The sequence below is a fragment of the Cetorhinus maximus genome, chromosome 9 (genome assembly GCF_964194155.1).
Source record: "Cetorhinus maximus chromosome 9, sCetMax3.hap1.1, whole genome shotgun sequence".
Taxonomy (NCBI): domain Eukaryota; kingdom Metazoa; phylum Chordata; class Chondrichthyes; order Lamniformes; family Cetorhinidae; genus Cetorhinus; species Cetorhinus maximus.
In genome coordinates, this window is record NC_135887.1 from 79,278,036 (window position 1) to 79,300,892 (window position 22,857).

Sequence of the window (22,857 nt, forward strand, 5' to 3'; positions counted from 1 at the left end):
GGACGAGAGTTGTACTGGGGAAGGAGGGTATCCCAGGGTGTGTGTGGGGACACATGTTGACATGTGCAAGTGGCCTCAAGATGGTGAGGGCTGAGGAGGCAGTCTCCAGAGGAGATGAGGCCAGACGAAGATGTGGGAGTATGTGTATGAGAATGGGTGGTGATGTCTCTTGAGCTGGCAGTGAGTGAGATGTCAGTGAATGTGTGATGGGCTTGAGTGTGAGAGTTTTGAGTGATGACATGGTTACCATACCCTGGCTGCATGGATGAGATCATTCATCCTCTATCTGCATTGGATGGCCAACCCCTCCTGTGCAGCATTGGCACTGATCACCACTGCCATCGCCTCCCAAGCTGGAGTAGCAATGTAGCTGACCCTCCAGCAGCCAGAGTGGGGGTAGAGGACGTCACAGTGAGCCCCCAAGGCATCAAAAAGGTGCACAAGGGCTGCAGTCTTCTTGCCTTTCAGGGCCATGTCTTCTTTGCTGCAGTCCTGAGCTGGAAGCACTGAGTGCAGCTGTACTTTAAATGTGGTGCCTGGCTTGTTGGAGCAGAGAGGTGATGACGTGGCAGGGCAATTGGAGCCCACCTGCCATCAAAATGGCATGTATCCTGCGAATGCATAATTAATGCAGCGGGTTTGGGATGATACAGCGTGAAAACCTGCCATCGCGGCCGGTGGATCATTTCACCTGCCCACTACCGCACTTAGTGCAAATCTGGGACAATTCCACACAGAAACTGCTGGAAACACTGTGGAGAGAAAAAATTGAGTTAATGTTTTGGATCAATGATCTTTATTATCAGGACTGGAAAATGTTGGAGATAAACAGCAAGTAGAGAGCCAGGGAAAAGCGGGGCAGGGAAGGAACAAAAGGAAAGGCTTATGATAGAGTCGAGGACAGAAGTGAATAAACAGCAAAAGGGATGATGGTTCAAGGCACCAGTAAAACTAAATTGTTCATTTTAAAGTGATATTTTATAATGCGATTTATACTTAAAATTAGTTTAGCCCAGTGTTGTCCGAGCACAATCTGCTCCTCTTTGAATACTACTGTATTTTGAGCAGATGAGGCTTTATATCTGATCTGAAATGGCACCTCTGACAACAAAGTACTCCCTCAGTACTGCCTAGATATGTCCAACTAGGTTATTTGCTCATGTCTCTGGAGAGGAGCTTGAAGGAGCTTCTGGTTTCATCTCAGTAGCATTTAGAAGATACAGTTATGAAGATAAATCACCTGGGAATGAATTAAAAGCAATGAGTCTTTTCTTATGGGTGCAGCAACCATTCATTACCCTTGTTGTTTATTTACTCAAATAAAAAATAATGAGCCAGGATTTGAGGAATAACTCATTCAAAGCAGGCAAACAAAGAGAGGAATCATCAGTGGAATAATGTATCAAATCGCCTCAGTCATATAATAGAGAGGAGCATTGAAGAAATAAAAAGATGGTGAATAAACAAAGGATAAGTAGAAGGAAACAGAAGCCTGAGGAAAATTCAAGGCAGGAGAGATGGAAAACAATAAATAAAAATCTGGAAAGCTGGAAGAAAACAAAAACGCTGGAAACATTCAGCAGGTCAGTCAAAACTGAACAGGGGATTAATGACTTAGAATTTGCTAGAGCGGAGCATTGCGCTGTTAGATTTTTCTCTCACCCTTTAGCTTGAAAGATTTTTTACTTCACAAATTGCTTGATGTTAACAGGGCATCGGGGCATTTAGTATATGATGGAAGTAACAACAACAATTTATATATATATGACACCTTTAATGTAAAAAACAAGTCCTAAGGCACTTTGCAGGAGCATTATAAAGCAAAGTATGACATCGACACACATAGGAGATATTACGTCAGGTGACCAAAAGCTTGGTCAAAGAGTACGTCCTTAACCAATGAGATTTACAGATAACGAAATAGAGAATGGGCAGAGAAGGAGGATGAAGTCGAGTCAAATTTGGTTCAGAAACAAAAATTAAGGAGGAAATTTTAATCCCAAAGATGTCTGGGGTTTGGGCCGGGTGGCATGTCGAAACATAAAAAATCTCAAACCCAAATCCACTGAAAACTCCCAGTTTTAACTGGTTGCATATCTAAATATTTTAATGAGTCTGCATGTCTCAGACTTTACCTCCATTTTAAACTTTAGGAAGACTGCACCAGTTTCCTCGGCCTCAGGAAACCCAGCAGCTGAAGGGAGCCAAGAACGGCTGGATCCAGCACATAATTGCTATTCCAGCACTGCTTATTAGGCATGAGGAGCAGGAATGCATCCCCCTGGACACAAAGCTAACCTACTCCCTCCTTACCCTGATCTGACAACCCCACCACCATCCCTCCTTGGCATGGGCATTTGCTCTCTCTTCCACCAAGCTAAGATCTCCCCTCTTCCCCTACCCCATTCTTTCTGACTCATCTCTCCATCCCTCTATGTTTCCCGTACTCCAGCCTCTGATCCTCTGATTACCCAACATTTCTGATCTCTTGTGGCAACACTTTCAATCTGCCCTAACATTGATCTTTGAGCATTCTCTCCACCTGGCCTTTCCGATCTCCCCACAATCTGGCCAGTTTCCTTAGACACCGACCTCCATTCCCCAACCTCCTCAGACACTAGCCTCTGATCACCCACCAGCCCCTGATCTTTCTGATCTTTCCCTGATCTAGCCTCTGAGCTTCACCCTCCACCCACTCCTCCCAGCCTTACTGATGTCCCCACAACCTGGTCTTTGATCTCCACTGAAACAAGCCTCCAATCTCCCCAGATACCAGCCTTTGACCTCCCCACATCGGTCTTTCTGATCTTCCCCTGATCAAGCCTCTAATCTCCCCCAACATCACTCTACCCAACAACCTTTCTGACTCTATACTCTTTCCTGTCCTCTCCCTGGCAGCTACCCTGGTGCCAAAGGTTTACCTGCCCAACACTCGGCTAGCCTCTCGGAAGACAAAACATGGTAATCAGGTCCTGCTGTTAAAAATTCAGCAGTACCTACAGCTGTATTCATGATAGGCCATCTGGAGTAACAGATGTCTGGCCATCTGTTTCTGTTGATACAGTTCACAGATGGCCTCATTATGATTGCTTGGCTGAGCTCCAAGTCACTAATGGATTAGCTCAGCAGGGGCCTATTTTAACAGGTGGAATTCCAGTGTTTGCTTTGATTGATTGACATCCTTATGGGGTTATAATAACCTACTCTTTCTTTGAACTGTTACTTTCAATGTCTGTATGTTTATTTGGACAAGATTAAGAGATGTGAAGTGAGGTACAGCTTCTGTTATTGATACTAAAATAGCTCTGTCTAACTGAAAATATTGCTGTTCTTACAACCCTTAAACCATATTTTTGAATATGTTTTTCTAGTTCATTTTAAGGCTTGTCATTGTTATCATATAACTCACTATTTTTATGAATGCATATGGGGTGAATGGGCACTGAGGATGCAGGGGGTCATGGTGGGAGAATAGGTAAGACCTTTTAAACATACCTTTCAAAAGGTTCCTGAATTCAGACTATGATTCACGATTCCTCTGAGGGATGTCCTCGAGAGTCTGGCTCAACTTCATGAAAATTACAGGTGGGGAGAGTATGATATGCCAACCCCCGCAATGGAACTGGACAGATTAAAAGCGAAGGGTGTGGGTTCCCTACCTGCACTTTTAGCCCACACAGTGAAAATTGCCAGCACCGGGAATGGGGGTAGGAACCATGGGATCAAGTCTTGTCCACATTTTCAAAGGCCCCTAGAGTCGGCCCAACTCTATGAAAATCTGGCCCCTTAGTCACATTACAGAATCGCATTTGGAGATATTATGGCAGTTGGCCAAGTTTCGGTAAGGCTATGATTGACCTCCAAGCAGTCCAATTATGTGCGAAGAGGTCTTGAAGGGGAAATCATTCAATGAGAATGATTCAGCCTCTCCAGTCTGAAGATTAGAAAGAATATAGGGTGAATTTTAAGGTATGGAAAGCTATGTGTGAGGCAAAAATATTATTAATTATTTAAAATTTGTCAATCATTATATTGTCTGGCACTGTATTTACATTGGGGTTTATTTTCTAATCAGTGTTATTAAATTATTTCATTTAAACTAGTAACTGCTATCATTAAAATAATGTCAGTTGGAAAATAAATAAATTGTTTTTTCTATTCTGGATTCAAATCCATCTCTAAAGAATTAAATTAAAGTCATTTTTCCATGGTTCTGAAGATCCTAACTGAAGGGATTATAAATTATGTTAATCTAGGTCCCAATTTGAACACTGCTTACCTCTATTTCAGATCCTCCTATTAAGCTTCCCATACCTAATGATATCTTTCCTGGCAGTTTTTTTTATTTGTTCACGGGATGTGAGTGTCACTGACAAGGCCAGCATTTATCACCTAACCCTATTTTCCCTTGAGTAGGTGGTGGTGAGCTGCCACCTTGAGCTGCTGCAGTCCATCTGTCGTAGGTACTCCAAAGTGCTCTTAGGTAGGGAATTCTAGGGTTCTGACCCAGTGACAATGAAGCAATGGTGATATAGTTCCAGGTCAGAATGGTGTGTGACTTGGAGGAGATCTTGCAGGTGGTGGTGTTCCCATGAGTCTGCTGTCCTTGTTCTTCTAAGTGATGTCCTGGGTTTGGAAGATGCTGTCAAAGGAGCCTTGACCAGTTGCTGTAGTGTATCTTATAGATTGTACACATTGCTGCCACTGTGCGCTGGTGATGGAGAGCGTGCATGTTTAAGGTGGTGGATGGGGTGCCAATGAAGCGGATTGCTTTGTCCTGGGTGGTGTCCAATTTATTGAGTATTGTTGGAACTGCACTCTTCTAGGCAAGTGGAAAGTATTCCATTACACTCCTGCCTTGTTCCTTGTAGATGGTGGACAGGCTTTTGGGAAGCCAGGAGTCGAGTTACTTGCTGCAGAAATCCCAGTCTCTTACCTGTTCTTGTAGTGACAGTATTTATATGGTGGATCCAGTTCAGTTTCAGGTCAATGGTAATGCCAGGGTGTTGATGTTGGTGATGGTAATTCCATTGAACATCAAAAGATGGTTAGATTTTCTCTTGTTGGAGGTGGTCATTGCCTGGCACCTGTGTGGTGTGAGCATTACTTGCTATATATCAGCCCAAGCTTGAACGTTGTCCGGGTCTTGCTGCATATAGGCAGGAACTGCTTCAGTATCTGAGGAGTTGCATATGGTACTGAGTATGTGCAATCATCAGCAAACATCCCCACTTCTGACCTTATGATGGACGGAAGGTCATTGATGAGCAGTAGAAGATGGTTGGGCCTAAGACACTACCCTGAGGAAGTCCTGCAGGAATGTCCTGGAGCTGAGATGATTGACCTCCAACAACCACTTCCTATGTGCCTGTGGAGAGATTTCCCTCTGATTCCCATCAAATTCAATTTTCCTAGGGCTCACACTCAGTTTCATGCTGCCTTGATGTTAAGGGCAGTCACTCTCATCCCATGAATTCAATGTGACTAATTTCTGACGTGAGGTTGTTGCTATGCTACCATTTTTTCTTTCTCTTCACAGAGCACCCATGTTGTTAATAGAGAAGAGTGCATTACCTGTGGAGAGATCTTAGGGTCACAACTCACCACATTGTAAGTACAGGATTGCATTTATTTTAACACTGTGGTAGACTGTCAATGTCTTATTAATTACAAATTACATTATGGTTTAATGGCAATTACATTGTTAAGGTTTACTGGCAATTACATTGTTATGCAGGTATTTATCCCTATAAATGGGGATAGCTGGGACACAGGTGAGATGAAGTAATGTTGACTATGAACTAAGTCAATAAACTCTCTCCAGCAAAGAAAGCTGCTGTGTCTTAGTTTTAAATTTACCAACCAGCGTCGATCCAGTTAACATAGGCCTGTAACAAAAGATATGGAACTTATGCAAACATGCTACTATTGTTTTGCTTGTTGCCTGGCTGCAATTACTACCATTGTCATTCCTTAGTCAGTGGAATGTAGTAGCTGATGACTTCAGGAGAAATAAAGCTTAGGGTGAAGTGTTAAAGAAAAATGGGGATAATGTAATGTGCCTAAGCCATTTTGAACTAATGCAATAACTTTTCATGGGAAGTCACTGCTCAGCCCGCAGCTTGTTTATTTTCGCATGAAACACTAACATCATCCAATACCATCATGTTCCATCTCCATTGCTAAAGTAGTATATCTTTTTATCCCCTTTGGTGGAAAAAGCTGTTAAGCACTACCCTGGTGGGACTCTCACCAGTAAAATGGCCAAAGTCTTCAAATTTTACAAACCAACTAGATTTCATAGTTAAATGTGATTTTTGTTGGGCATAGAGAAGGCTACACATTGAAATAGCTAACTCTGTCAAAATTCACTGATCTAAGATTTACCACAATTCCTTTGTCCAAGTCTGAAACTGCCTCTAAAGCTAGCTTTCTCCTGTCAATAATGTCCCTTCACTGAAATGTGCATATTTTTCTTAAAATCCTATTGCTGTTCTATTGAAATTCCAGCAGGTATTAAAAATGTCATCATATTAATTTCCATCAATTCTCTAACTGAACTGTTAGACTCAGCACTCAAATGTTTTTAACCAGAAGCTCCAATATGGAGTCAATGAGTGCAAGCCATGCTTTTAATGGTAGCGCCATGCTTAGCAGTACTTTGGAAGAACCAGCCTGCCCTTTCCAGACTCCCAGAGTAGGGAGATAGTAGCCTAAAATCACCCTAAGTAACAACAACACTATCGGCCTTGGAAAAGCCTGGGTTTCTCTTAAAATCTCTAATAGCTCATTGGTCAAGTATTGTGCAACAGGGAATTGCGGATCTCCTTATCACAGTTGAAACTACCAGGAGAAACATATCAATCATTTATTAGGGCAACTCCTAAACAAGTGTCAAATTCTATCTTTCCCAATAGCTGGAAGACACATTCCACTCACAAAAGAAAAGGAGGCCCAACAGAACTAGGTCTGGACTATAGGCAGAAGCCCCTTTTAGTACTGCATCTGCAATAAAGACTGGCAACATTTTTAAAATCCCATATGACAGGCCAGTAACCTATTGCTGATGCCCTACTTAAAGAATGCCAATTCATCTAGCTTTGAGTCTGCGTGTAACTAAGCGCAGATAGGGTGGTGCATGTTTGAGGTGCATTAATCACTCTGATTATAACCAATGACATGCGAAAAACAAATAGTGATTCAGGCTTTGTAACGTAAACGTACGTAGCGTTCCTTCACTTGGAGGGTTATATTTGCTGTAGGGGGAAAGGGAAGTCCAGAACATTTTGAAATTTCATGTTGTAAGTGATTCATTTTTAAGAATTCATTCTCTGGATGTTGAGTCACTGGTAAGGGCTAATATTTGTCACCTGTTTGATACAACTGATTGGGTTGCTTAACCACTATAAAGGCAGATAGGAGATTGGAATCACATATAGATCAGACTGGGTAAGGGTGACATTAATAAGTTGAATCTAATGATGCCAACTATTTATCCCGATTTTTTAAAACTGAATTCCATTCTCAAACTGCTATGGTGGGATTTGAACTCGCCCTGGAGACTAAGTCCGGTGGCAGGTAGGGTTAGCGGGGAGTTTCCTGCTGATCGGCGGGTCAGGAGATTGTGCCCAAAATTACACTTGGAAGCTCATTAATTATTCATCGACAAGTAGCTCTCCAAATCACACGGCAGGGCAGCCAATGATTCATCCACCCCGCTGTAACCTAATGTGGCTGTAGGTCCTGTCACCACTTATAAATGCTAGCCAAACACACACATTACTCTCTGCAGCCCAGCTGTGTGGATAACCAAGGCTGAGATGGCACCAAGCAAAAAGAAGGCACCGTCAAGGTTCAGCAATGACTCCCTTGAGGCTCTTATTCATGGTGTGCGCCAACACTGAGATGTCCTCTACCCAAGGGATGGTTCCAGGAGGGCCACCAGCCTCACCTCGCCAGCCTGGGAGATGGTTGCGAGGGAGTTCAGCTCCGTAGGCATCCTCTTGAGAAACACCATCCAGTGCAGGAAGAGGATGAATGATCTCATCCGCACCGCCAGGGTAAGACGTCATTCAGCTCACTCCAAACGCACACACTTATAATGGCATCATGCACTCAGAGTGCCACTCAGTGCAGGGATCTCACAAAATATCAGCAGGGGAGAACTCAGCATTGAAAACCTATTCACCATTACCTTATCTATCATCTTGCACAAACTCCATCCTCAGCCCTTACTGGGGAGGGCTCAGCACACACAGCAGGCATGCATGCTTCCCACCCTCTCCTCCATCTCTTCTCATCACATTCCATCCCTTTGTCCTCATGCAGGCTAAACTTGCCCACAACAACAGGGGGAGATCCCAGTCCAGAGGAGGGACAGTGGGCATCCAGGAGCTCTCCAAGTTTGAGGAGGATGACGCCGAGTTGGGTGGCAAGGACAGAGGTCGCTCCTGGGGGGGAATGTGAGATCAGCCTCCCAGCAAACCAGTACAGATGAGCCCCCCATGAGTTGATTGCATTCTGGCACTCACAGTGAGTGACATGCAATGTTATATTCAGCCTGTTCACAAACTAAATCTATCTCCTCTGTCTTACAGGCCGCAGCAGGTTTAGACAGACCAGCATAAGCCCCAGCCCCCAGGCCACCTCAGAGGAGGATGCTGAGGATCCATTTGAAGAAGAGCTGTCACAGTGTTCACCTGCACCCTCCACCAGCACAGAGACACAAACCCCAGTGCGTCATAGTTCTAGATTAGGCTCGGGGTCACATTCTGGAGCACTGCTCACTGATGCGTCTCCACAGCAGACAGAGGCAGTGACAGCCCAGGTCTTTGGCACTCAGAGACTGCTGGAGAACAGGCACCTGCTGAATCCAAGTCAGATGATGAGCCTCTAGAAATGGCCATATCACACATGCTGGAGATGCTAAGACAGGCGGCGGACCATCAGGCAGAGTTGTGAGAGGCTGTCAACAGACTATGGAGGAGTCCGACCGTATTCTGTCTGATGTCATTGCTCTGACATATGAGCACCTTGAGGTCACCATGGGAAGGGTGGCTGCTGCCTCGGAGACCCTGGTCCAGCAGGTTCTGTCGTACTTTTACTCGGACCTGCACTCCATCGCTCTAAACATTGGTGGGATCCATCAGTGGTTGGTGAGAGGCAGGGCTGGGCACATCGATCATCACCTAGGAGCCCCTTCTCCTCAGGGAGCCAAGCAAGGTCCCTCAGGCACCCACAGGGAGGAGAACCAGCAGCTGGATACCCTGAGGCCATCCACCCAGGTGACTCCGCCTGGGTTCAGCCCCCCCTCTGCCTGTGACCCCAGTTGCACAGGCCGTGGAGGGTGCACCGGCCCCACAGCAGGAGACCCAAAGGAGGCCGGGGCCATCCAGGCCTCAGCCCTCCAGAGGATACCTGCCAAAGTCATCACAGACACAGGTTGTGGCAGTCAGCAGGTTTCCTCCACCTCTGCTGCGGATGTCAGGGGTCCACCAAGACGTAGGGGTAGGGTTAGAAAGATTAAGAAACTTTGATATCATTTTGGGGTCATGGGTGTTCACTCACTGTATACATCATGCACCTTTGTAAATACATTTACTGTTCATGACAATGGTCTCGTCATTTGCATCTATGTGCCCTCTTATTGTGAAGGTGATCCAAGCTTCCACTCCGTGATCACTTCCTTTTGTGAGCCTCACATTCATGTGAAGTCTAGCTGACACGTTAGTTACTCGCCCCTTGTCTAATGTCAGAGAGATGTGTCAACCTCTTTATTGAAAGTGACTGCAAATTGCGTAGAAGGGTTACCACTCATGTTGTCTCATCATCAAATAGCTGTCTTCATTGTTTGTGCCAAAGCACAAGACCTACAGCCATGATGGTCTCTCTCTGGCAGCAAGAAGTGTCTCATTCAGGAGGCCACGACTGCATCAAGTCCAGTTGACACAGACTATGTGCTGATGTGTTGCCTTTCACTTCCCAGAGTGGCTACATACAGCTTTGGCTGCTGACCTTTCCAAAGATTAGGTCCTGGTGAAACATGAGGGTTGGAGGCCCAGTGCTGACATTGCTCTCAATGTTAGTGGTTGTAAAGGCCTTTCAGATCACTGGCATGCCACAAAGGGACAGGGGAATTGAGCTTGCCTGCGCTGTCCTCCTCCTGTAACCTTGTGGTTATGAGTGTGTCACGGGCACGTCTTCTGTGTCTTGGGGCTGCGATCACATCCTCATGTGGAAGCTCCCCATCATCGTCCTTTTCAGGTTCCTGCCCTTCCAGGTCTTCATCGTCTGAGGCATTCTCAGCCTCCTCCATGTCTCCCTCTGGCGAGTCATCTCTCCTTTGAAACGCCAGGCCATCCAGTGCGCAACAGGCCATGATGATGCAGAACATGCTCTCTGGAGAGTACTGCAGAGCCCCACCTGAACGGTCCAAGCATCGGAAGCGCATCTTCAGGATGCCAATGTTCTGCTCTATGATGGATTTTGTTGGACTTTATCTACTCTATTAGTTACACCCTTAAAAAACTAATACATTTGTAAAACACTATTTCCCTTTCATGAAACCACGTTGACTTTGTCTGATCAGACTATGATTTTCTAAGTTCATTGTTAAGACTTCCTTAATAATAGATTCCAGCACTTTTCCAATGACCAATGTCAGGCTAACTGGTCTGTAGCATCAGTTTTCTCTCTCCCTTCCTCCTTTCTTGACTAGCGGTGTTACATTTGCTAACTTTCAAAAGCTGGGACTGTCCTATAACCTAGGGAATTTTGGAAAACTATAACCAATGCATCTACTATCTCTGCCGCTACCTCTTATAGAACTCTAAGATGTAGGAATCAGGTCCTAGGAAATTGTCATAATTTAGTCCCTTAAGTTTCTCCAATACTTTTTCTCTACTGATATTAATAAGCTCACTCTTATTAGCCCCGTGGTTATCCTCTATTTCTGGTATGTAATTTATGGCTTTTACAGTGAACACAGACACAAAATATTTGTTCCATGTCTCTGCAATTTCATCATTCCCCATGACAATTTCTGTCTCTGCCTCTCAGGGAGCAATGCTTACATTAGCTACTGTCCTTTTTATATACTTGCAAAAGCTCTTACAATCTGTTTTTAAATTCCTGGGTGGTTTACTCCCTTATTCTTTTATTCCCCCTTTTTATCAGCTTTTTGTTTCCTCTTGCGTCTCCCCTTCATTTTCCACCCTTCCTCTCCCCTTCATTGCTAGGCTTTGCTCCTTGCCCTTCATTACTATTTACCATTCCCATTCACTTTTCCATCTCCCCTCAGTCCTATTCCTACTGGAGCCCAGCCACCGATGCATTGGAGGAGGGATCATCACCCCACACCCCCCCCCATACACACACACACCTCAGCAGCATCCTTATTGCTCTTAATGAAAGGGATGCATTGCATATGTGTGGGAATTCCAGCCTTCTTCAACTGGGAAATCCTTTCCATTAGCACCAGGAGTAGCATTGAAGGGGAGGGCCTCGTGTAGTCCAGTTCAGTGATAGCAGGGCACAGGACAGATGGGAAAGGGGCACAGTCTGCCCTGATTTTTGTCAGTAAAGGCTGACACACTAATGTCAATTGACTCCATTTTTTTTCCTGACCCTACACTGCAAACTAAACATTTTAATTACAACCAATGATTTCATAACAAAAATGTGCTTTATGTTAAATAATGGTTTTTAATCAATCAGTTGGAAATCCAAATTGATTTTTTTTAAAACAGAGACTAAAGGTGACTTGAGCTTGCAGGCAAAGATGACTATCAAATTTGCATCACTGTACCTTCCACATTCCAATCCATTGAGATGGAAACACCATGTCTGCAAAGACCCATCATGGACAATGACTAGGGAAATATGAGTGAACCACATAGTCTGTCCCCATTAGCAAGACACAAAGGCAATCACCTGAGGTGATTGTGGAGATGAACCATTAAAACTAATCGCTTGGACAATGGGACCCTAGCTCAGAAGGGGGGATTCCCAGGCATGAATTCATTAGGCTACAATGGGAATCCCTTAAACCCAATCATCTGAATCCTGGTTGAAAGGGGGGATTCCCAGACATAAACTAAGTTATAAGGGGGAATATACTAGTAACGAACATGATTGAATCACTGGGTGACAGTCATCTGACAGGCTGACCCTTTGTGCATTTAAGTTCTGCTTTCTGTGCAGTAAGAAGACAAAGCAGCTGAGATGCTGATGAGAGAAGACCCAAATAGGGTCCCGCCTTCCTCTCTCTCTCCCCAACCTAACTTGCAAGCTTTTGAACCCTGTTTGCTGACTTTGACCAACCAGGGACATCCCTACTGCAGATAGAGACCTCTTGAAGGAAACCAACCTTATACTGCGGTCCCCAGAAGGATAGCCAAATCCTTTTTACAAATCACACCCACAAGGGAACTAGCAGGACCACTGAATTCATCCCAAAGCCACCAAGTCACCAAACTACAGACCGTTTGTGTGTGCATGTGTGTACGTGCACGTGCACGCGCGTGTACAAAGGTCGTAGCCAATTTTATTAGTTTTACTTAGACTGTGTGAAGCATAATAAAGCTAACCTCTTTCTTTGTTAAACTCAAGAAACCTGTCCGATTGGTTCTTTTATGATCACAACACGTGAACAGTTAATCACTCACTGAATTGGCAAGTATGTCCTTTTCACAAAGCCCTGTTACAGCCAAAGGAATAGGAAAAGAGGGGAGCCATTCGACTCCTCCTCAGCTGATCATAACAATTTGTTTAAATTTAGTATCACCTCTATGCTTTTGTGTGTAATCCGCAATTTATTAAAGTCTAGGGTCTTTTATGTTAAATGAAATTACTTTATCAAAACACTGAATCCAGCAAAACTGAACCTGGTCACCTTCACTGTCACATCGCCATAGAAAGTATGTGATGGAGATCAAACTAAAATGATGCAAATCTATTTCCTATGTCAGTGCTACACCTGTCTGATTTGCAGAACTGTGCAGAACAATGCAAATCCTATGGTAATTATTTTGCGTCTTATTTATATAGGCTCATTTTCTAGATCCTGCAGAGCATTGGGATATTGCTGCTGTTGATCAACTGATGCTATGATAGATGCTAGTTTTCATATTATGCATACATGCATGTGTGTGGGGGAGTGCGTTGGGGGGTGGGGGTGGGGTGGGGGGGGGCGTTTTGTGTGTGTGTGTGTTATACTAATTTTACAAAAACAGTTTGAGATTAGATTCTAAAACAGGGAAATTTTAATTGACTGGCATCTGTCCCTTGCACACAATGGGCTGAATGTTATGCTCCCTCGCCTGCAGATTTGAAGGCAGACTGGCATGTAAAATTCAGCGGCTGGCCTTCCCACTGCCTACCTGACCTGTCTGAAATTTTGCAGGGGACAGGGGAGGCATGGGCCCACCTTTGGACCTCTGGAGGCCCTTAAGTGGCCAATTAAGGGCCACTGAGGGGTCTCATCCCATTCCTGCTGGTATTTTACCAGCAGCATGGGAGGCCCATGCCATGTGGGAAATCTCAGACAGGGGAACCTCCTATATGGGCCCTCGGGCCCATTGGAGGCAACAGCCTTCCCAAGGTCCTTCCCCTGGCTTCTTAATCCCAGTCCCTACCCCTTGCCAGGACAGATTGGCAGGCCCCTGCAAGACCCCAGATTTATCTGAGCTCCTTGTCATGATGGGTTGCCTATAGTCCCAGCAGTTGCCAATGCTGGTAGAGCTACAGAGCTGCTGGCCAATCGGATTGGCCGGCAGCTCTCTAAGGCAAGACTAAGGCTAAATTGCTGTGGGCAGCCGTCAGGATCATGGGCAGTCTTCCCATCAACATTTTAACTAGATGGGGGAAGGTACAGGGACTGCGGTGCCCAGTAAAAACCACCCAATGCTGGTGCTACTTAATTGACTAATCCCATAACAGTGAGTTGAATATGAGTGACTCCATCTTAGGGTAGACCCTGTTTTGCACAATAGGCTCATGTCAGGACTATATGAATTACTAGGCAGCTAAGCTTTCCAAGTCTCTTTCTGTTGCTAGCACACTCCTTAGCCTTCTATACAATGACTACATAGCTGCTTGGCACAATGATTACCCTTCAACAGTTGGTATTTACACCTTGAACCTCTCACCTGCTAAACAGCTGCAAAACAGCCACAATCCAGGGCTCCAGTGGAAGCAGTGCCTGTAGCTCCTGTTAATAGTGTGCAAATAAATGGATTTATACAAATCCTGGGTGTGCTACTCTTTGGTTATCACAACAAGGATAGGAAGAGATGGCAAACCCTTTTCAGAGACTTCATTCATGACAGATTGAAAGCGATGGGTGTGGAAGATTTGAGAAGTAGCAGGTTGGTAACAAGTCACATGGCCCAATATAGAAAATGGAGGTTTTAATGGGGTAAAGTAAGCAGACCTGTAAGGGTCACTTCATGACTTGCCCCAATCAATGGATGATGCTACACTGCAGATTTCAGTAAATGAACTGCTCTGAAGGAATGGCATGCAGTCCTGAAGTGCATTTCATTACATCTATAACATCCACTCAAGGTGGGATAATTACAACATGGTCACTAATTTTAGAGAACATTATTAGCAGAATAAATTGAAAGGGTTTTGGGAAAGGGATGGGATGACAGGGAGCCAACAAGGACCTAGAGGATTTTTTCTGAAATTTTTTATGATTCTAATTGGCTTTTGAGCATGGATGGATGTCCACATTTTCACAGAGTCAAAAATAAACTTCTAAGTTCAGGACAAAGCCAACCACTTGATACCCGAACCAGGGATTTTTGTTGGACTCCAGAGCACAGGTACATAAATGATTAGGAACCTCGGAAGGTTGGCCAGTCATTGGGGGCTGGGATTCTTTCCACTTTGCTCCAGATAACCTTTAAAACAATGCCCTACTGGACAGTCTGTTCTTGATTGAAAAAATAGTGGGAAGATTGTGGTTTGGATATTCTTACAAATGGGTCTCCATGTGTCAGACATCCAAAGGACCAAAACTAAAAACATTCATGGTTCCAGGTTAAAAAATAAAAGCATTCTTCAAAACCTCTCTCGTTTAAGGCCAGGTCAGTGATGTATAAGCTTCTTATAGACTCCGCTTTGCCTCGTGAAAGCAATATTTCCAACTTAAAGTAAGTAATAAAATTAAGAAAACCAACCCAGGTACAAAAGCTAGACTTGGCAGTTTTCTGAGAAACTCAGTGACCTACATTGTATGTTGTATTTTTTAGTGGACAGAGTACTTGCCGGTGCCTACATCCTAGTGAGAATCAAACCAAGGTCACAGGAGAGGAACTGACAAGAGAGAAAAAGTATAATGGCCACAATGCTAAAGAGCCTATTAAAAAGGAGTCCATCTATAATGTTGGAGAAGTTGAGTTTTTCGGATTTGGCAAGAAACATGGCAAGGTATGAATCTTCTCATGATTGGTCATTGACCTGAAATGTTAACTCTGCTTCTCTCTCCAAAGATGCTGCCTGACCTGCTGAGTATTTCCAGCATTTTCCGTTTTTATTTCAGGCTTCCAGCATCTGCGGTACTTTTCCTTAGTACAAATCTCCTGCTTTATTCCAAGAAAAATCCACAATGGAGTCTGTTCAGGTTAATACAGATCTTTTAAACTGCATTAGGCTGCTCCTATTAACTATGAGTTTGTAACTTAAAGTAAATGGGCTAACAGCTGCTTAAAAGAGTGCATGGAGGATGTAATCAGAATGTGCTAAGCATTCATACCAGAACTCTGTTGTTGAAACCCATTATATTATAACCCATGATGTCTTTCATGACCTATTTTAGAACAAGAAAGGTAGTTGAAGATGTCACATGACCACTTGATGCTTCCAGGAGCAACAAAGTTGATTTTCTTGAAAGGACAGGGTGATATTAATAAGAATAAAGAAACTTTTATTGCATGTTCTGTTTGGTGGTCAGCTAATAACTGGTACAATCACTCTGCTACAGTTTATCTGTTTGAAATAGTACAGGGCTTCCCATACAGTGGGCTGTGACCTCCAGTGAGGTCACAAGTCAAGCTTTGGGGTCGTGAGCTCCAAGACAGCAATGGCTGCTGTGAAGCTCAGACTGATTTCTGTTAGCTGCGAAGCCCCTTTAAATCCTTGTTTTTTTCTATTGATGGCCATGGCTTAGCGGACTGCTGTCTTAGAGGCCTGATTGGTGCTGCAAAAAACGTCTGTGAATAGGAAGGTGTTCATTAACTTTATGTAGAAACCCTGTCTTTTCATCAACTAACTCAATGCTGAACTCAACAACTGAAGCCCCTGCCCACCTTCCCCCCTCCCCCCGCCACCCCGCTCAACAGCTCTCATACACCCCAGATAGTCACTCTGGAGTCACATGAAGCCTGAGGCACTAAAATGGGGTCACAGCAGGAAAAAGTTCGGAAAGCACTGCTCTAGTATCTGAATAATGGGCAGTTCTGAGTTTAACTGGCCCAGGAGAATTGCACTGACGGACAATACTAGCCTCACACTTACAGATGCTAATTAATTTTGTACACCTATAAGGAAAATATTTGTCGAACCGATCCAATTCAGTGACCTGGTTTCTCTGATCTCATATCATTTTCCAGACTTGGATACCTGTGTCACTCCAGTTCTAGCAAGAGACATCCCTAATTTCCATCGCTCCACTATTAGTGGTTGTGTCTTCAGCGACTAGGCAATAAGCTTTGAAATTTCCTCCCTAAACCTCTCTTCATCTCTACCTCTGACTTTTCCTCTAAGTCACTTCTTTAAACCTACTCTTTGTCCAAGCTTTTGGTCATCTGTCCTAATATCTCCTTATGTGGCTCGGTGTCACATTTTGTCTGATTATATGCATTTGGGGTGTTATACTACATTAACGGTGCTATATAAATGCAAGCAGATGTTGCTGATTTGTTTTCAATTTGGTTTGGCATTTCTACTGTTGCAGTTTGTACAAGTGTCCTGTAACACTCCTCCGGCTGCAATATTTGAGTTACTGACTAGAGTCTGGAATTTGCCAGCCCCAAACCTGGTTGTATCAATTGTCGGAGGAGAGGAAAATGTCCTGATGAAATCATGGCTTCGGGACACTATCCGGAAAGGTCTGGTGAAGGCCGCGCAAAGCACAGGTAAATTTACTCCCACATTGCTAAAATGTGTACGGAGAACTTTCTTACTTAATATGTGTCTCGCCCAATGAAGACTGAAACAGTGCCACATCTAGTTCTGGGAAATGAAGTATGGCATGTGGAGTGTATTATAGTAGGAGAACAGCTGTGTAATAGTGATCATAATATAATTAGGTTTAAAGCAGTTATGGAAAGGGACAGAGAACAATCAATGGTGAAAATACCCAACTGGAAGACAGCCAATTTCAATGTCCTAAGAAGTAATTGAGAAAAAAGTGGCCAAGAAAAAAAGTAAATGAGCAATGGCAGACCTTCAAGACAGAGATAATGGGCAGTATTTATTGGGTACCTCGGAACGGATTGGGAGGCGGGGAAGGTGGAGAATTGGGAAGGAAGACAGGGGGTCAAGAGCCTGTAGCTTTCCTGACACCATGGAATTCTAACAGTGGTTGGCCTACCTGTCCAGAGGCCAATTAAAGGACTTAAGTGGCCAATTAAGGGCTGCACTTAAGGGCCTCTTTACACTGCTGCCGGCATTTTTCCAGCAGTGGGAGGGTCCTCCGCCATGCGGGGAAACCACCCAGTAAAATCTGACAGCCTCCCTGTGGTCTTGGGGGGGTGGGGGAAGCACCTGATAGGACACTCGGTGGTCACCTGGCAGCAAGGCCTGGCCCTCCGGAAACACCCCTCCTGCTCTCACCGACAACTCCCATCCCTCACTGAGGCCTGCCCGACTACCCTGGCGACCTCAATCCCACTCACTTTGGACCAAGGGCAATATCCATGCTGCTTCTCCTGGCTGGGTGCTGCCCCAGCAATGAACGCCCCATCTGGTGGTCCTGCTGGGGCTATAGAGCTGCTGGCCCTCCAAATTGGCTGGCAGCTCTTGGAGACGAGATATCATCCCTTAAAGTAATGGGAGGCCCAAGCCAGACAGTTAATTGCCTGATTGCCACAGAATCTGGTCATGGTTCCCCAAAACAGCTGAGGCAGTGTTGCCCTCAGGTTTCTGGCCCACTGTAGGGATTGGCACCGCCCGACAAAATTTAGCCCAGTGGGGTACAAACGAACCATATTTCCATAAGAAGGAAAATAGGACATCCAAAGCTAGAGCATCCTGGAATACAAAGGAAACAGAAGTTAAAATTAACCAGAAAATAGAGGTTTATGACAAATGTCAGGTACAGAATGCAATCAGAAACTGAGCAGGATATAGACGGTACAGGGCAAATTGAAATAAGGTATGAGAAGAGCAAAGAGAAAGTTTGAGTAAAGATTAGCGAGTAAGGTAAAGTGTATCCAAAAATCATTAAGCATGTAAAAAGTAAAGGGATGGAGGGACGAGGTGCATATTTACAAATCTTTGAATGGTGGTGACAGGGCTAGTTGAGGAGGCAGTTAAGAATACGTTCGGAATACTAGGCTTTGAAAATAAAGGCATCAAATTCAAAACCAATGGAGCTGTGTTAAAACTTTATGAATCAAAGGTTAGTCCTCAGCTGGAGTATTCTGTACAATTATGGGCGCCACAATTTAGGAAGGATGTGGACCCAGGAGAGAGCGCAAGGGAGGTTTAACAGGTTGGTACCAAAGATGAAGGTGTTCAGTTAGTTTGGAGAAGCTGGTTTGTTCGCCTTAGAGCAGAGAAGGTTGAGATAAAGGTATTCAGAATTATGAATTATGTTACACAAAGTAGGGAGAAATATTACCTCTGGCAAGTGGGCCAATAACCAGAAATCATAGATTTAAAACAATTGGCAAGGGAATTAGAAGGAAAGTAAGGAGACATTTCTTCACACAAAAGGTTAATATGTGGAACACCCTATGTGAAAGTGTGGTGGAATCTGATGGTATAGCAACTTTCAAAAGGCAATTGGGCATGTACTTGAAGAGGCCTAATTTGCATGGTTATGAGGAAAAAGCTTGGCTATGGGACTACATTGGCCGACTCTCACAAAATTATAGAATCTCACAAGCACGATGGGCCAAGTGGCCTCTTTGCTGTGAGATTCTATAATTTTATAATTCTCTTCTTTGATGGAAACTCGTGGTCTAAAGCGGAGACAGCAGATTAAAATATGAGAAAAGGCAGATATTTTTCATAAATTCTACCAACTGTTAGCCAAAAGACTAAGAGAGTCATATATTAGATATAATAGATATAATGAACGTATTTTTGTTGTTTGTAATTGAAATATCACTTTTTTCCCCAATTTCTGTACAGGAGCTTGGATCATTACAAGTGGTCTGCGGGCTGGAATCACCAAACACATAGGGGAAGCAGTCCGTGATCATGCCTTGGCCAACACATCCACTAAAATCAAAGTCTTTGCAATAGGAATATCACCATTGGGAATTATTTCTAACCGTGAAGCTTTAGCCAATGTTAAGGTTAATTATTCAAATAATTTCTAACCACCTTCCTCTGATCACACCCCTCTAGCTTTAAAGGGAGGTTTGTCTCATTGTGAAAGCTATGTACAGTGGTGATGCACTTCCATTCTTCAACTATAAATCAGGAGGAGGTGCAGCAGAAGGCCCAGCCAATAGGTTGGCGACCCGGCATGGGTCCCGATCCTCACTGCCACTTTTCAGGGGGTTTTATTTGAGGGAAGATGTTCTGCCTGCCCCAAACAGAATGTTCCTCACCAGAGAGACACTTGCCAGAGGGAGGTGGCTCCCATGTTGGGAGCTGGGAATACAGACATGGCCTGGATCCTGCTAGGCAGCCTGCATACAAGGCATGTTAAGGCATTCTGACCTTTTGGCTGGCCAAGGCAGAGCCTGCCATGTTGTTCAGGCCTGGAGCTCAGCTTGGACCCTGAAGAGGGAATTGGTTCTATTTACAAAACTCCAATTAAAAGGCAGCTGGGCCTGGAGCTTGAAGGGTGCACTGTAGTATTGGGTCTCTGCCATTATTTCGAACCCTGCCTCTTCCCCTCCATCCCATAGAAAACATAGCTGGCAATCAGTGACAGCAATGCCCCACAATCAGATAAGAAAAAAACCCTGTTTTAGTGGTATTGGATAAGAGGTAAATATTGGCCAGGATATCGGTGAGAGAGTCCTTCTTCTAAATAGCATAATGGGGCACAATTTTACAGTTGTCCACTAGCGGGTTTGCAGGTGTGGGGTGGCCTGTAAAATTCCCTGGTTGGCTATTCCACCACCAACCAGCCCACCCCCGACCTGCCCACAATTTTTAGAGGGCGGCGACGAGGCCTAGGGCAGTCTGTCCACCTTTGGCCCAGCTGAGGCCCTTCAGGGCTGCTTCCTGCCTGATCTCAATTTCCCAATCAGGATGAAGGGGGCACCTCCCTCTAGGGACACCTGATGTGGTGCCCCCTCCCATCCCCTACCACCAGCCCCCCGGACCACAAGGTCTGCCCACCCGCCCCCATCCTTCCCGCCCCCTCCCACAGTGCTCCTTCCACTTCCAGCCCCTCCACCAAGACCTCCATCCCTTTTTCCCCACATCCCCTCCGGTGCTCACATTTACCTGGCCCTGGATTCCTGGTCTTAGAATCTGGGGGCTGCTTGTAGTTCCAGTCACGGCCACCGCTGTGAGTGGTGCTGTTAGGACTATAAAGCTGATTGCCAATCAAGGTGCTCTTTGAAGCTGCCATGATCGGCAGGGATATGTTCTCTACTGACTCTTCAGGTGGCAGGACGGGAAACCCCGCCAACCGAAAATTCCTGCCCATGGAATCTTTAACATCAACCTGAGAGGATAGATGTTTCATCTGAAAGATGTAACCTCTGACAGTGCACCTCAGCACTGTACTGGGGTGTCATGTTAGATGAGCTCATCTCTGGAGTTTGATCTGGAGCCACAATCTTCTAATTTTGAATTGAGTAGTGTTACCCAATGAGAGAAAACCTATCTAAAATAAGTAATGTTTTTGTAAATTTTATCAGTATTGATTTTGACCATCTGATTTTCTAACTGTTCATTTTCACAAATCTTTAATTAGAAACACAGTCCAGCAATATACCAGGTTGAAGAGACAGCACAAGGTCCTCTTTACTGTTTGGACAACAACCATTCCCATTTCATAATGGTAGATGATGAGACTCCCAATGGCACCACCGAGCTTTGGCTGAAACTACTGAAGCATGTTTCCGAACAGCGGACAGGCTATGCAGGTAAACACGATAAACACTTGGTTAAGAATGGGAATCTCCATTGTTATACTGAGGTAGTGAAAGGGAATCTTCCACTGCCTCGGGATGGCAAGTGGAAGCTGTCGTGAGATGCGCGTGTGAGTAGCGATCAGCACGTTGAGTGTAAATTTTCCTCTCCTTGTTACAGGAATCCATTTTGAGCTTGTTTGAAATGGTTGACTGATAAAGCATCAGGCTTTATCAAGGCAAGGTTTTGCCTTGCTGATATCCAATGTATATGGACACTTTACGTAATTCACAGATCAGTTGGCCAAACTCAAGGGCAACGAGGGATGGGCTCGACAATAGCATCTATAGATCTGTTTGAAAACTCTAGAAAGCGCCAAGTTGAAGAAAAACGTTTGGTGTATTTATATCACCCAGTTAGCAGCATTGAACCACAAGGCTACAGGAATTAAGCATGCCCTCATTTATCTGAAAAAACTCAAATTAGCTGTCTACAGTCCCATTCTGGTATCTGTTTTCACACACTGAGGATTTCAAGAGCAAAATACTGCAAATACTGGAAATCTAAAATAAAAACAAAGCACTGAAAATATTCAGCAAGTCTGAAGGAATCTGTGGTGACAGAAACTGAGCTAACATTTCAGGCCAACACCCTTCTGAATCTTTCTTCCCCTTCACTTCCCTCTGATGCCATCCCTTCTTCCAACCTGACGCCTTACCTCCAACATTCCCCTTTCTGAACAAGCTATCCTTATCAAAGGCCTCAGTTTCACCCCCTTACATTCCAACTCAATAAATTCAGAGCTTGTCATGGTGTGGAGCTCTTTTTCCATCGCCTAAGCCTCCACACCAGCTTCTTTGGCCAGGACTCTTCCACCCGTTCTGTGGACCCATCTCCAGTATAGTCCGACCAACAGGTCCTCTCCCTCTGGCCTATTAGCCTCTCCAAATCTTTTCATTGAGAACTGCTGGCATCAGCTGTCTCAATTTTTCTGCTCCGCTCATTCACTGGAAACTACCTCCCTCTGAACACAACATTCTCTTCTCTCAGATTCAACCCTAACATCATCATCAAATCTGCTGTCATGAGTGATGCTGGTGTTGCTTGGAGAACTGACGTCTACCTAGTGAATGGCTACTATCTAACACTTCCTCCCTGGAGCATGTACCCACCACCAAACATCAAACCATCATTTCCAAGACTGTCAATGACCTAATCTCTGGAGATCTTCTCTCCATTGCCCCCAACCTCATAATTCCCCAACCCCATACAGCCCACTTTCACCTCCTTCCCAAAACCCTCAAACAGGACTGCCCTGATAGACACATCGTATCAGCCTGTCCTTGATCCACAAACCTGACTTCTTCTTACCTCAACTCACTTCTTTTCCCTTCGTCTGTCCAGCTACATCCATGACTCCACTGATGTCATACATCACTTTAACAATTCCCAATTTCCTGGCCCTAACCATGTTCTTTTCATCATGGGCGTCCTTCTACACCTCCATCTTCCACCAGGGTGGTATGAGGGTTCCCTGCTTTTTCCTTGAACAGAGGCCCAACAAGTTTCCATCCGCCAAGAGCC

General features: G+C 44.6%; 1 protein-coding gene across 1 annotated transcript in view; it reads left to right on the top strand.

Annotated features, from left to right (window-relative positions):
- Nucleotides 1-22,857, top strand: part of trpm5 (transient receptor potential cation channel, subfamily M, member 5) — a 123,520-nt gene that overhangs the window by 25,922 nt on the left and 74,741 nt on the right. The window contains exons 2-6 of the mRNA XM_078548927.1: nt 5,540-5,610; nt 15,258-15,435; nt 16,961-17,141; nt 19,366-19,532; nt 21,116-21,287. Coding sequence (XP_078405053.1) covers nt 5,540-5,610; nt 15,258-15,435; nt 16,961-17,141; nt 19,366-19,532; nt 21,116-21,287 — 769 coding nt within the window. The remainder of the gene's footprint in view (nt 1-5,539; nt 5,611-15,257; nt 15,436-16,960; nt 17,142-19,365; nt 19,533-21,115; nt 21,288-22,857) is intronic.